Source organism: Cucurbita moschata, unplaced genomic scaffold (assembly GCF_002738365.1).
Source record: "Cucurbita moschata cultivar Rifu unplaced genomic scaffold, Cmos_1.0 Cmo_Scf00003, whole genome shotgun sequence".
Classification (NCBI taxonomy): Eukaryota; Viridiplantae; Streptophyta; class Magnoliopsida; order Cucurbitales; family Cucurbitaceae; genus Cucurbita; species Cucurbita moschata.
This window is the reverse complement of record NW_019268519.1, coordinates 2,457,385-2,469,313: the sequence shown is the minus strand read 5'-3', so window position 1 is coordinate 2,469,313 and position 11,929 is coordinate 2,457,385. Positions and strand designations below refer to the sequence as shown.

At 33.0% G+C, this 11,929-nt stretch overlaps 1 protein-coding gene across 1 annotated transcript; it reads left to right on the top strand.

Annotated features, from left to right (window-relative positions):
- Window positions 1–5,378: 5,378 nt before the first annotated feature.
- On the top strand, window positions 5,379–10,676 carry LOC111441155 (uncharacterized vacuolar membrane protein YML018C-like). Its single transcript, XM_023078100.1, has 8 exons — window positions 5,379–5,854; window positions 6,465–6,854; window positions 7,500–7,717; window positions 7,854–7,924; window positions 8,033–8,131; window positions 8,594–8,711; window positions 8,820–8,955; window positions 10,294–10,676. The coding sequence occupies exons 1-8, from the start codon at window positions 5,774–5,776 to the stop codon at window positions 10,405–10,407; spliced, it is 1,227 nt and encodes a 408-aa protein (XP_022933868.1). The 5' UTR covers window positions 5,379–5,773; the 3' UTR covers window positions 10,408–10,676.
- The last annotated feature ends 1,253 nt before the right edge of the window (window positions 10,677–11,929 follow it).

Genomic DNA, 11,929 nt, shown 5'->3' with positions numbered 1-11,929 from the left:
AATTTATTTCTATTCTTTTAAATTTCAAATATATCTTAAATTTTTAAAAATTTATTATATTTTTTTAAAGGTTTAAAACTTATTAGGGATTTTTTTTAAAGTTTATAATTAAATCTTAAAAAATTTAAATTATGTGTTATTTAAAGTAAAAATATATATTTGATTTAAGTCTAACTAAACTAATACATTACATCTTCCAAAACAAAAAACTAGACAATCAAATTCTTCACGACCTGACAAATTAGTTAGAATTTTTAAGTTACTATCTTGAATGTTTTGTTAACTCATTTGTTTATTAAATTAAAATTTACCCCTCAAAAAGTTCTTTTTTTATTAAAAAAATAGTTAATGTAGCACATGAACTTATAAAGCAAATATTTTAATTAATACATAAATTTCACCCCTTTTAAACTATATTAAACTTATTTCACCCTCTAAAAATAGGTTCAATTCCCAAATAATAAGATTTGATGTAGAAGCTTGTAAAAAAATTCTTAATGAAAAATAGAATTTTAAGTTTAAAGACCAAATTATATATATATATATATATGTGTGTGTGTACTTTCTAAAACCCCAATAGACAATGCCACGCTGGGTTAAGAGGCATCGTTGGGGTTGACTTTAAGCCACGTGGAGCAAGCATATTCAGAGGGATCTTCTTGCTGTTTTTTTTTTACCTGTCAATTTGCATATTAAAAAATATAATAAAAAACTTGGAAGATATAGTTCATTTTAAATATACTTTCGGACTCAATAAAGGTCCTATTCTTATTTATATATTTATAAATTTTTCTTTAATTAACTAACACGTGATTTTACCAATATTCAACAAATTTAATATCAAACCGAACACAAACATAAAGATTAAAATCAATTTTATAACTAACCAAAGTCTTTAAATTAAAATCATCTTTCAAATTTAAAAAGTCAAAAGTGTATAGTTTTACCTATTCAACTTATTGCATTGAAATAATTTCGACTTTTATGTAGAGATGATGAGCGGAATGGTTGGTGAAGAATTTGGTTGTTTGCATTATTAACATAATGCGACAATAATTCCCCATCCAATTTTATTATGACCAAATTCCTCCGAAACAAAACATCATAACAAGAAAAATACTAATATTTTTTCTTTTTCTTTTTTTCCCTTTTTTTTTTAACACTATAAAAATAGATAGTTAACCAATTAAATTTATATACTTTAAAAATGCTAAATATATATAGTATTGACGATTAATTATTAATCAGGTCATTCATTTTTAAATTTCCATTTAAAAATTTAATTTACTAACTTATTATTAGACACAAGTAAAAAAATTTGAAATTTAGCCAATAATATGATAAAAGAAATAAGTTACAAAATTACATTTACTAAATAGTCTGAGACTTAAAATTTTCGAATAAAAATGATGTTTAATCTAAAATTGTCCGAGACGACTTCAACTCTAATAAACATATATTATTTTTTTTTATTTGAACAAGTTTGAAAATATATTATTACGAACAAAAAGAAAAAATGGGAGCTGAACTCCTCGGCTTTCTTCTAACTGTAGTTTGCTTGTTTGGATTGTATGTAAAGGAGATCGTTCTGTCTCGAAGAATCCGCGTCCAGAATTAGAACTTGAAGGAGCGGTGCCATGGACGATTCTTCTAACAAGGACGATAGCCCGCGAGTTCTTCGAGTTCTTGAAGCTCTCAAACAGGCTTCTCATGAGTTACAGGCAAATCCAAGTCCTCGATCCGAGGACTTCAATTCGCCCACCATTAAAGCTCTGCTCGAGCTCGAGGTTGAATCCGAAAAAATCCTTTCAAGTGATCCAAACCTTTCGATTCTTTCTCAGCACCTTGCGAACCTAAAAACCTTGGTGGAGACGCTTCAGAAGTCCAGAGGTTACAGCCTCAGGTCGTTCTTAACGCGCCGTTTCGCGACAAATTCGGTATCTCAAGTCGCCGGTTCAATTGAGTCGGAGATTCAAGCTTGGATTGATCGCGAGAGCTTGGAGACTCTGGTTCGAGCTCTTAAAGAGCCATCAATCGACGAAAATGAATCGATTAAGCTACTGATTCAGTTCGAGAATCGTCTCGCTCAGGGGTTCAATCGCGAGCTACAGGATCTCATGCTAAAATCAAAGGTGTTTTCGCTGCTCGAATTGATTGTTTGTAACCCTAACTACTCGAAAACGATCCGGGAGCATTCGGCGTACGCGATTGGGGCTATGGTCCGTTTCAACAAAGACGTATTCGTTGGTCAAGTACTAATAGGACCGACGATTCACGCCCTAGTTCAAATGGCTTCCTCTCACTCATTAAAAGTTCTCTGTTCCTTAATCAGATTAGTTAGGTCTCCGCTGGTCGAGGAGATCCAGTCAAACGGCGATATACCAAAAATAATAAGCTCATTGAATTGCCAAGACCTGCAAATTAGGGTTTTAGCTATGGATTGCATCGTTGAAATCGGCTATTTCGGCCGCAAAGAGGCTGTAGATACTATGCTGGAAGAGGGCTTGATAGAAAGGCTTTTGGAGCTACAGAGGTCGGAATTGGGCGGCGATTTGATCGGACTGGGGAAACAAACGGCGGAAGAGAGTAGAGGGGTTGTCGCCGGCGGGGTCGAGGGAAGAGAAAGCAGAGAGAAGAGGTTCTTGGAGAGCCATCCATTTGCGAGCTGTGTGGCCAAGTTTGCAGTGCAATTGGAGGTTGGAGAGGGCTTGAGGAAGAGGGAGAAGAGAGCCATTAAGCCTGAAATTTTGAAGAGAGTTCGAAAAGCTTGCGTCTCTGATGCTGAAGCTGCCACTATAATTGCTGAGGTTCTGTGGGGTTCTAGTCCTTGATCAAACACTGTGAAGAATTTAAAGTTTGGGCTCGATCCTCAAATGGCGGAATGAAGAATCAGATGGGTAAGTTCGAAATCTTTTCTGGGGATGATATTGATCCATCCCTTGTGTCTCTTTGGATATATGGATGTAATAAATTCATGTTAGAACCTAATAAATTAAATCAGTGTAATTAATATAGTTGGTTTAAAAGGAATTGTGTAAAAAGGGGCAAACTTTTTGTTTTTCTTTATTTAAACGTGGGAGTTTTTTCCCCTTTTTCTTATTTAAAAAATTGTTTTAAATTTGTTATAGGGATGAGTTTAGTTTTAGACACATTTTATCCCAATCGAAAATTATTATATGATTCTAATGTTTCTCCTTTTTAGTTCACCTAAATGTCATCTACCATCGTCTTCACAACTATATATTATTGTTCACCACAATGATATATTATTATTCACGACTTTATTTTAGATTCCACTCAAAAGATCTGTACCAATTCAAACAAGACTTCAACAATAATAAATAAAAATTAATAATTTCTGATAATATATATTTTTATATTATTATAAAAAATGGTTTTTTGAGTATTGTAACAGGCTTAATATTAAAAATTGAGCCCAATCTGGCCCATTAACACAGCAGAGTATGGGCCCAATGTATTAGCCAATTTTTGTTCCACTTATTATTTTCTTTAACATGTATATAATTGATTTATAAATATTTATTAAAAATTTTGGAGTATAATGGATATTGTGAAATTGTTGAGCTTAAAAGACAGGTAAAGTTAGGGACTTCTATTTCTCTATAAAATAATAATAATAAACAAGCTCAGTATTGTAGAAATGTGTCATTTTAGTTTTAAGAAAAGAAAAGTTTCTAATGAGAAGAAAATAATATAAAAACTCAACTACCCAAATAAAAATTGAAAAAGTTTAAGCAATATTATAATAATAATAATTAGTCACATGTGAACTGCCAAAACATAGCATTAAAATATTCAGTTTTATAAGACAAAACTCAAATATATTTATAAATTTATTAAAAAGTATAAAATAAATATCGACATTTATTAGACATTATAATAATATTAAAAAATTTAAATAGTTAACGATTTTTTCTTGTTTTGGCAAATACTTACCGTTGGGAATTACGACTCTCCATAATGGTATGATATTGTACTCTTTGAACATAAGCTGCTTTGCTTTGGACTTCTCGAAAGAGCCTCGAGCTGCTTTGCTTTGAGCTTCCCCACATAGACTCATACTAATGGAGATAGTATTACTCACTTATAAACCCACTCCCAGTAATTCTCAACAATCCTTCTCTCGAACAAAGTACACTATAAGCCTCCTCGGAAGCTTATGGAGCTCTCGAATGGCCTTCCCTTAATCGAGGCCAGACTCATTTCTCTAGAGTTCTCGAATAAAGTACACAATTTATTCGACATTTTAGTTACTTTTGGCTACAACTTCAAGGCTCACCGTTCTTTGTTCGATATTTAAGGATTCTATTGGCATTAGTCAAGTTTATGGCAAGACTCTAGTACCATATTAGTAATGGACTCTTCTTCCTAAATTATACTAGACTCACTCTCAAAAATTCTCATCATGTAAAATTCAAAACGGCGGACGTGGCCAATAGTGCAAGACCACAGCTACTAGAAACTCACGGTCCATAGCCAAGATCCGCATAGAACACCGTCGACTACAACCGCCACCCGGAGAAGCTCAAATTCTCTTTTCACTTTTTAAATCCCTTTCAATTGCGCCGTATTTCAGATTCCGCGCTATGAAATGAGAACTGGATGGAAGGCGAAATCATTCGGTTTCAATATCGGAGCGGATCCTGAAATGGCGGGAAGAGAAAGATTAAGAAGTAAGTAGCAATTTCACCGGTTTAGTGCTTAGAACATGGAAATGTGACGAAGCCTCATGATCGGACAAAATGATTGAGTTGCTGTTCATCAATCATGGCTGTCACACCTGAATATGGATGGCGCCCTCCAGTTCCACATTTCTACGACTTCGTTGTTGTCTTGTCGTGTTCCGTATCTCCCAAACTTCTTTTTGGTCCTTTCCTTTCTTTTATATTCATCATTTTGTCATTAGTTTTTATCTTAAACCAATCCGATGATTGATAAGATTGAGCTGGAATTCCCCAAATTTGGTTTCGAATTCTTGTATCGTGCAAATGAATGTCGTTGTATCTTTTGAATAACTTTTCTTTATTAGTTAGACACTCTGATGAGGTTTCCATTATAATCATTTTTCATAGTGCTTATGCTTTATCAATTATATCATCCACTTAAAATGCCTGGTTCCGGGTCCCACAAAAGGAACATGAACGCATGGTTGGAGATTTGTCACTTTATTTTGTTGGCCTCTACTTTACTTTACGTTTTCTCTTTGAATGAGAAAATAACACTTTTTCTGTTTTCTTTTACCTGTTGTGCAAGCTATAGAAAGATGCCATGGTGGTATGTCCAAATCAGATATAATGTTCATTTGCATTACGGTTCTATCAGTGTGGATCTTTTCCAGCAATCTAAAACATTCATATTTATCTGTTACTATTGCTTTAAAGTATTGTTCCAGGTGTATGCCCAGACGCAGAGTGTTCTTGTTGAAGTTTTTGGCGTATTTGTGATTATAGTATGCCAAAAGATCATTGTGTTGTGGTGAACCTTGCTGGTGCACTAGATCAAAAGTGGATAAAGAGTTTCTCCACTTAGAAGAGCACGACTGGTTTTTGTGGGAGTATCACAAATCATTTATTTAATCTGCCATCATCGATTGCACGATAATCGACTGATGTTTACGTAGTTAAAAGTCCATGTTTTCCATAAACGGAGAATCTGACATGATGATTAGCTATTGTGGGAAAGTGAATGAAGGCATATAGATGCAAAAATAGCTCTACAGGAAGAAGTTTTTCATTCATTAATTGTGACGAAAATGTGTTGGAGATACAAGCTTGGGTTGCTTCTCATTCTCAGTGTCGTAGTCACGTGGGTTTCCTCTGCTGAAGTTACCCAGGTAAGTTTCTCTCTCGACCTTACATGAACTGGCATTCACATCCTGATTTTGAACTAATGAGGGAACGATTTAGATAGAGTTCATTTAGTTATTAATGTTAATTCAATTTCGTTACTGATCTGTTCTGTTCATATCATCCAAATACTGCTCATTGATTATCATAATGATACTCGGAATTCATGGTATATAATAATATAAGTGACAGACTCTTTGAGCTTCTATTATAGAGATAATTGCTAAAAAATAACTTCTGAGTTGGCTGATTTCGAGTCCAAATTGTGTTCCTGAGTCACTAGAAGCAGCTGGAATCATTCTTGACTTCTGGTCCAATGACCAGGAGGGTGGCTATCACTAGGCTCACATTACGGCTTTCTTTCAAACACAATTTAATTAGTAAATGAGAACCTAAATTGTTTTTGTTATCGTTTCTGCGAACCAAGATTCTTTTTGGAATGAAACTACCTGGTATATTAATTTATTGCAGTTGATTGATGCATACGGCATTCTCATCTTTCAACATGCAGTTGCATTGTTTGTATGTTACGTTCAGTATTTATTACTTGAATTCTCAATCTGGCTCATGCAGCAACTGACCAGCATGTTTTGACAGAGTATATTTGCAGATTATGAGCAACCGTTTGCAGTATCATATGTTACAACATCACTTTTGATAGTCTATCTTCCTATAGCATTCCTTAAGGACTGGTTAATGAGTTTTTTCTATTGCTGCAATTCTAAATGCGGCGATAATCTCAATGTGGTTTACCAGTCCTCCGTAGAGTTGCAGAAAGTTGAAGTGAATTTTGCTTCTGAAATAGAACATCAAGGGCAGTTAAGTTGTAAAAACTGTACCATAGACATGTATAGTAAGGATGAGGGAACACCGTTGGTGGCTGTACATATAGATAAAGAAAACACACTGAAAAGAGACCGAAAGTTCACTGCAAAGGAAGTTGCTGCTTTTGGCTTTTGCATTGCTCCTATCTGGTTTTTAACAGAGGTGAGATACTGATTTCTTGATTTTTAATTTCTAAGAATATTCTCATGAGCTAACGCATTCCCTTGGAGGGCATGTATTTGATTTTTTTTTTCTTTTTAATTTGTGATTAAATAAGATACTAGTTTGTATACCTTCAAAATTTATCTTTCTTATCAATTTATGGTTTCGAACTTTATAATTTGAGACATAAATGTGGTCTGTAGTATCACCAATGTTATGAGAAGATATTTTCTAATATTATGGCTTTGTTCTATATTAAAAGATGAAGTGCATTATCATGAGTCCTGTTAGCTTTTAGTTTCATTAAGAAATATGTAATTAATTGATGTTAGAAGAGGAAAGAAAGAGAACGTTGATAGTGGACGAGATGATTTTAGAAACAACCCCAATATCATTTATCAATAATTTTTATATCACCGAAAGGTCTCCAAAGTGTTACAATGGAACATTATTTATTGAATATTAATAGATCTTGATGAAATTCCAAGTAAACTAGAGTTTTAAATATTTTAGAGTAGACCTCAATATGACTCAAAAACATTAGATAATTTTATTTTCTCATTTAAGAAAGTAATCAGACAGAGAAAAATTCAATATATGGTCAGGTTATGACTTACAAAGTTGAAAATTATTGTATGTCTGCAGTATTTAACAAATGCTGCACTTGCTCGAACAAGCGTTGCAAGTACCACATTGCTATCCTCCACTTCAGGGTTGTTCACTCTTTTGATTGGTGCATTGCTGGGTGAAGACACAATAAATATAGTCAAAGTTGTCTCTGTCGTTGTTAGCATGGCTGGTGTTGCGATGACAACGTTTGGGAAGACTTCAGCTGCAGATGAATTACAGAAAAATGGAAATGGGTATGTCAATTCTCCTCTGTTTTGGTGAATCATTTAGATCATTCTTGTGTTCTAAAATAAATGGTGGCATTGCCAAACATTTTTATCAAATTTTTGTTTTAATCTTGATGAAGTAAATGGGTACAACTGTCTTCAGAATTGAAAATAATGCACTTCTGGGGAATGTATTTTCAGTTCTCTCATCAATGACTTATGGCCTATTCACTGGTTAGATATCCGAACTTCTCTTGTGACAAGCAGTTGATAACATATCGACTGCAAAGACATATTTTCCATATACTGATTCATTTGTACATTATGTCCCGGATGCTGCAGTGCTTCTCAAAAAGTTTGCTGGAGGAGGACAAAATTTAGATATGCAAAAGTTATTTGGCTGTATAGGACTTTTCACCTTTGTTGCTCTTTGGTGGCTAGGTAAGGGTAAAATTTTCTCTAGTTTAACGACCAAATGCCTGATTAATTAATTGATTTATTATTATTGCTGTTGTTGTTGTTGTTATTTATCAAGTTTCACTTTTATTGCCTCTCTTTTAGTTTTATTTACAATTATTTTTCTGGAGGGGAAGGAGGCATTATGGAAGGATATTTCCGATCATAGTTGCATCTCCTCTGTTCTAATGGAAGAAACATTTTGCTTCGTACATATATACTATCAGACACAATTTTTATTAAACATTTTGCACAGCATGTTTCCGCATTAAGGTACAATTTCAGGGAGGGTATAAAAACCCATAAACTTGGTCCAAATATATCTATCAGTAATGTTGTACCTTTAGAAGAATCATGCTACATATTTCCAATCCTAAAGAAGAAGGAAAAAAAAAAAAAAAACTACTTACATCGTGTATTAAATACTTTCAATTTCCCTCTCTTCAGTGTGGCCTTTGACTGCCATGGGCGTTGAACCCAGATTCGTGTTCCCTCACTCTGCTAATGTGGAAAAAGTTATACTTGTCAATGCTTTTGTTGGAAGTTTTTTGTCCGATTATTTCTGGTAATCACAGAGGCAAGCCTTTGGTTTTAGATCTTCTAAATTCATTTACGTTTTGTGTACAGCATTTAATTATATGTGTCCTGATTTACAATTTTATGGTACACACAGGGCTTTGGCTGTTGTTTGGACTTCTCCTCTGGTAGCTGCTCTTGGTGTTTCCCTTACTATACCTGTTGCAATGTTGGAGGATATGATCATCCATGGCCGGCAGTATTCGGCAATTTACATCATTGGGTCAGCTCAGGTAAGCAATTTGATTCCTTCAAATAACTGAAATGGTGAATTATCTTAATTTAACCCACATATTACAAGTTTGCTGAATAGGACTTCAATTTTGAACCATTGGATGAAAACTATCTTTTCTTTTTGTTGTAGATTGTGACACTAGTCCTGTATTTGTTCTGTTTTGTATGGTTTTCTTGAGGTCTATTAGTGACCTCTACTTCAAATTTTAGTGCAAGTTTGCAATCAGGGTTAGGATCAGGGTTAGGATCGCACAACAACGCACACACTCGATCTAGATGAACACAAAGAACAGGACGCACATACTCGATCTAGATGAACATAAAGAATAGGATAGAGAAAATGTAAAGAGAATATTGGCTAAAGGATTTGTATTGATGACTCAAAGTATGTATAGTATGAGGGAATAGAGAAAGTACATTTTCAAAGCCGGGGATATATATAGTTAAGCTTGCTTACTATATACAGCCTTACCAATATAACTATCTACATAATATTAGCTATTAGCTATTTAATGAGAATTTACCTTATATGTCATTTACCATACATAGTTTTACTATGTATAACCGTTGACTAAGCTATAAATAAGCATTTTACTAATTGCCACTTACAATGTAATCCCCTCGACTATTAATTGCCACTTCAATAACATTATCTTTGTTTACCATTATAACTTATTTAATGGAATAATTTAAGGCCACCCTTCTTTTTCATATCCTTTCCTCTCCTTTTCTTTTCCTTTGACAAAACTAGTAATCCAATATTGAGAATTAGACCGTAGAGAAAGAACGAGAAGATAATGACTTATTTACTTTATTAATGTCAATATATAACTACACCCGCTGAAAATTTAGAGAAAGGATTTAAGTGTAAAAAGCTCATTGTATAAGTATTTAGTAGATCTTAGTCACAAGGGTTGGGGCAAAAATTCTTTAAAAAAAAAAAGGAAGAAGAGAGAGAGCGAGGGTTGGTCGGAAAATTATAGATGACTTTGAGACTAAAGATTTTATTTTCAAAAAGACAAACTGAAAGAAGTACACAGAACAGTGATCATTTGAGAAACATAAACAGTCGCGGAGAATTTGGAAAAGTTCTTGTTGGAAGTCAGAGACAAAAAATTACTGTTTTACCATACATCCAAAAATTTAGTAAAGGGCTGCTACCATATGATTACCACATCAAATAATTGTTCTCATTATATGTCAGGGAAAATTAACAATTGTTCGTTACTTTGAAGTGTTGAGTACTGAAATTTTGATAAAATTTCAGTAAAGGGACGTTCCCTATATTCTCATTCATACGATTTTTACTAAATCATGGAGTTGATTTCTTGTTATAGGTATTCTTGGGATTTGTAGTAGCAAATATTTCAGATTGGTTCTCTCAAAATTTGGCGTCCAAGCTCTCAAGAACAACTTCTCAACTGCAATCAATTTCTTTCTGGCCTATGTGATATATGTTTTGTACATTTCTTTCAAAAGTGAATTTTCTCTGATTATGTTGCAGAAACGCTTGAGAATGCAATGTATATTGTCCCATAATTCTAATTTCTAGAAAGGAATGGCCATGGATTCATAATCTTTTCCGCCTGCTTTGGTTGACAGAATATTGCCCATGCAGTGGTGTTCTTATGTTAATCGGTCAAAAGCTTTGGCGAAGACATTATTATTCCCTGTTAGATCATAAGTTGAATTATTTGCAATGAAATTTGATATTTTAACTTCTTCAGTTTCTGGAATTCCCTGTTGATTGGTCTTTACATGAAACAGGTCTTGTTTTGATGCAGTTCTTTGGACTTATACCATGAGACAAAATGCCTTTTAGCAACTTATGGTCAAGGCAAGGAAGCCGTCTCTAACAACAGAACGGGTTCTTCTCTCTAAGTGTTTAGCAGACATTGGATGTTACCAACGGGCTAAAACATATGTCATCGACTAAAAGGTAAAAAATTCGAATCCCGCTTGTGTATGTTGAAATTAGCTTTTATCATTCTTAAATATTATGAAGCGGTGTGAGGTGGTTGAGACAAACAAGATATTTAAACTTCTTTCTTATTTTCTCCTTGTACCAATAGTTGTCAAGGAGGAATTTTATATATATATATATATATATATAGATTTTGGTTTGTTCCAAAAATGGAAAAAGAAAAAAGGGGAAATAAAAGTCTGAATGGTCTATTAGTTACTAATATTTGACAAAAACTTATCTTTCTATGGAATTGTGTAGTCGAATTTCTGCAAAGGTTAATAATTTCCCCATGGATTCTGATTTAGTAGAGCACTGTAATCAAATCATTTACGCTTCTTTATTTTCTTGTGTTGAAATAAATATCATATATGCTTCTGTTCTTGATTCATATTTGATTTTTAGCATTTCTTTAAATTTCAAAAATGATAATTACATGATTGGCTGAAGAAAATGAGGAGTCCAAATGCAAATGACTTTGTAATTGTTGAGACTAACTTTAGGAGTCCATAGGAAATTTGTGGCGAAAGGCTTTTTAACATAGCAAATTAGGTAAGAAAAATCGATTCTGTGTTGTCTTTGTTTGTGTGTGCAAAAATCTGCATTCATTTCATTTCTTTTATTATATTATCTTTTTTTTATTAAAATATTTAATTTTAGTTTTCCTACTTTAAAAGTTCTTGGTACTTTTAAAAAATCTTAAAATTAGTTTTTTTTATATATTTTTTTTTATGTTAGTTTAAAGTTTTTTTTTTTATTGAAATTAGTGAAATAGTAATAATAATTTCTTTTTGAAAAAGTTAACCAAAAATTAATAACTATTTTAAAGATTTATAAAAAGAAAGTAAATATCACAAATTATCTGCAGCTTTTTTTGATATAGAAACCCCAAGCTTTTGATTCTCACTTTTTCACTTTGACCAAACTCTTAAATTGGCATCAGCTTCTTTTCTTCTTCTTCTTTTTTTTTTTTTTTTTTTTTTTTTTTTTTTTTTTTTTTTTTTTTTTTT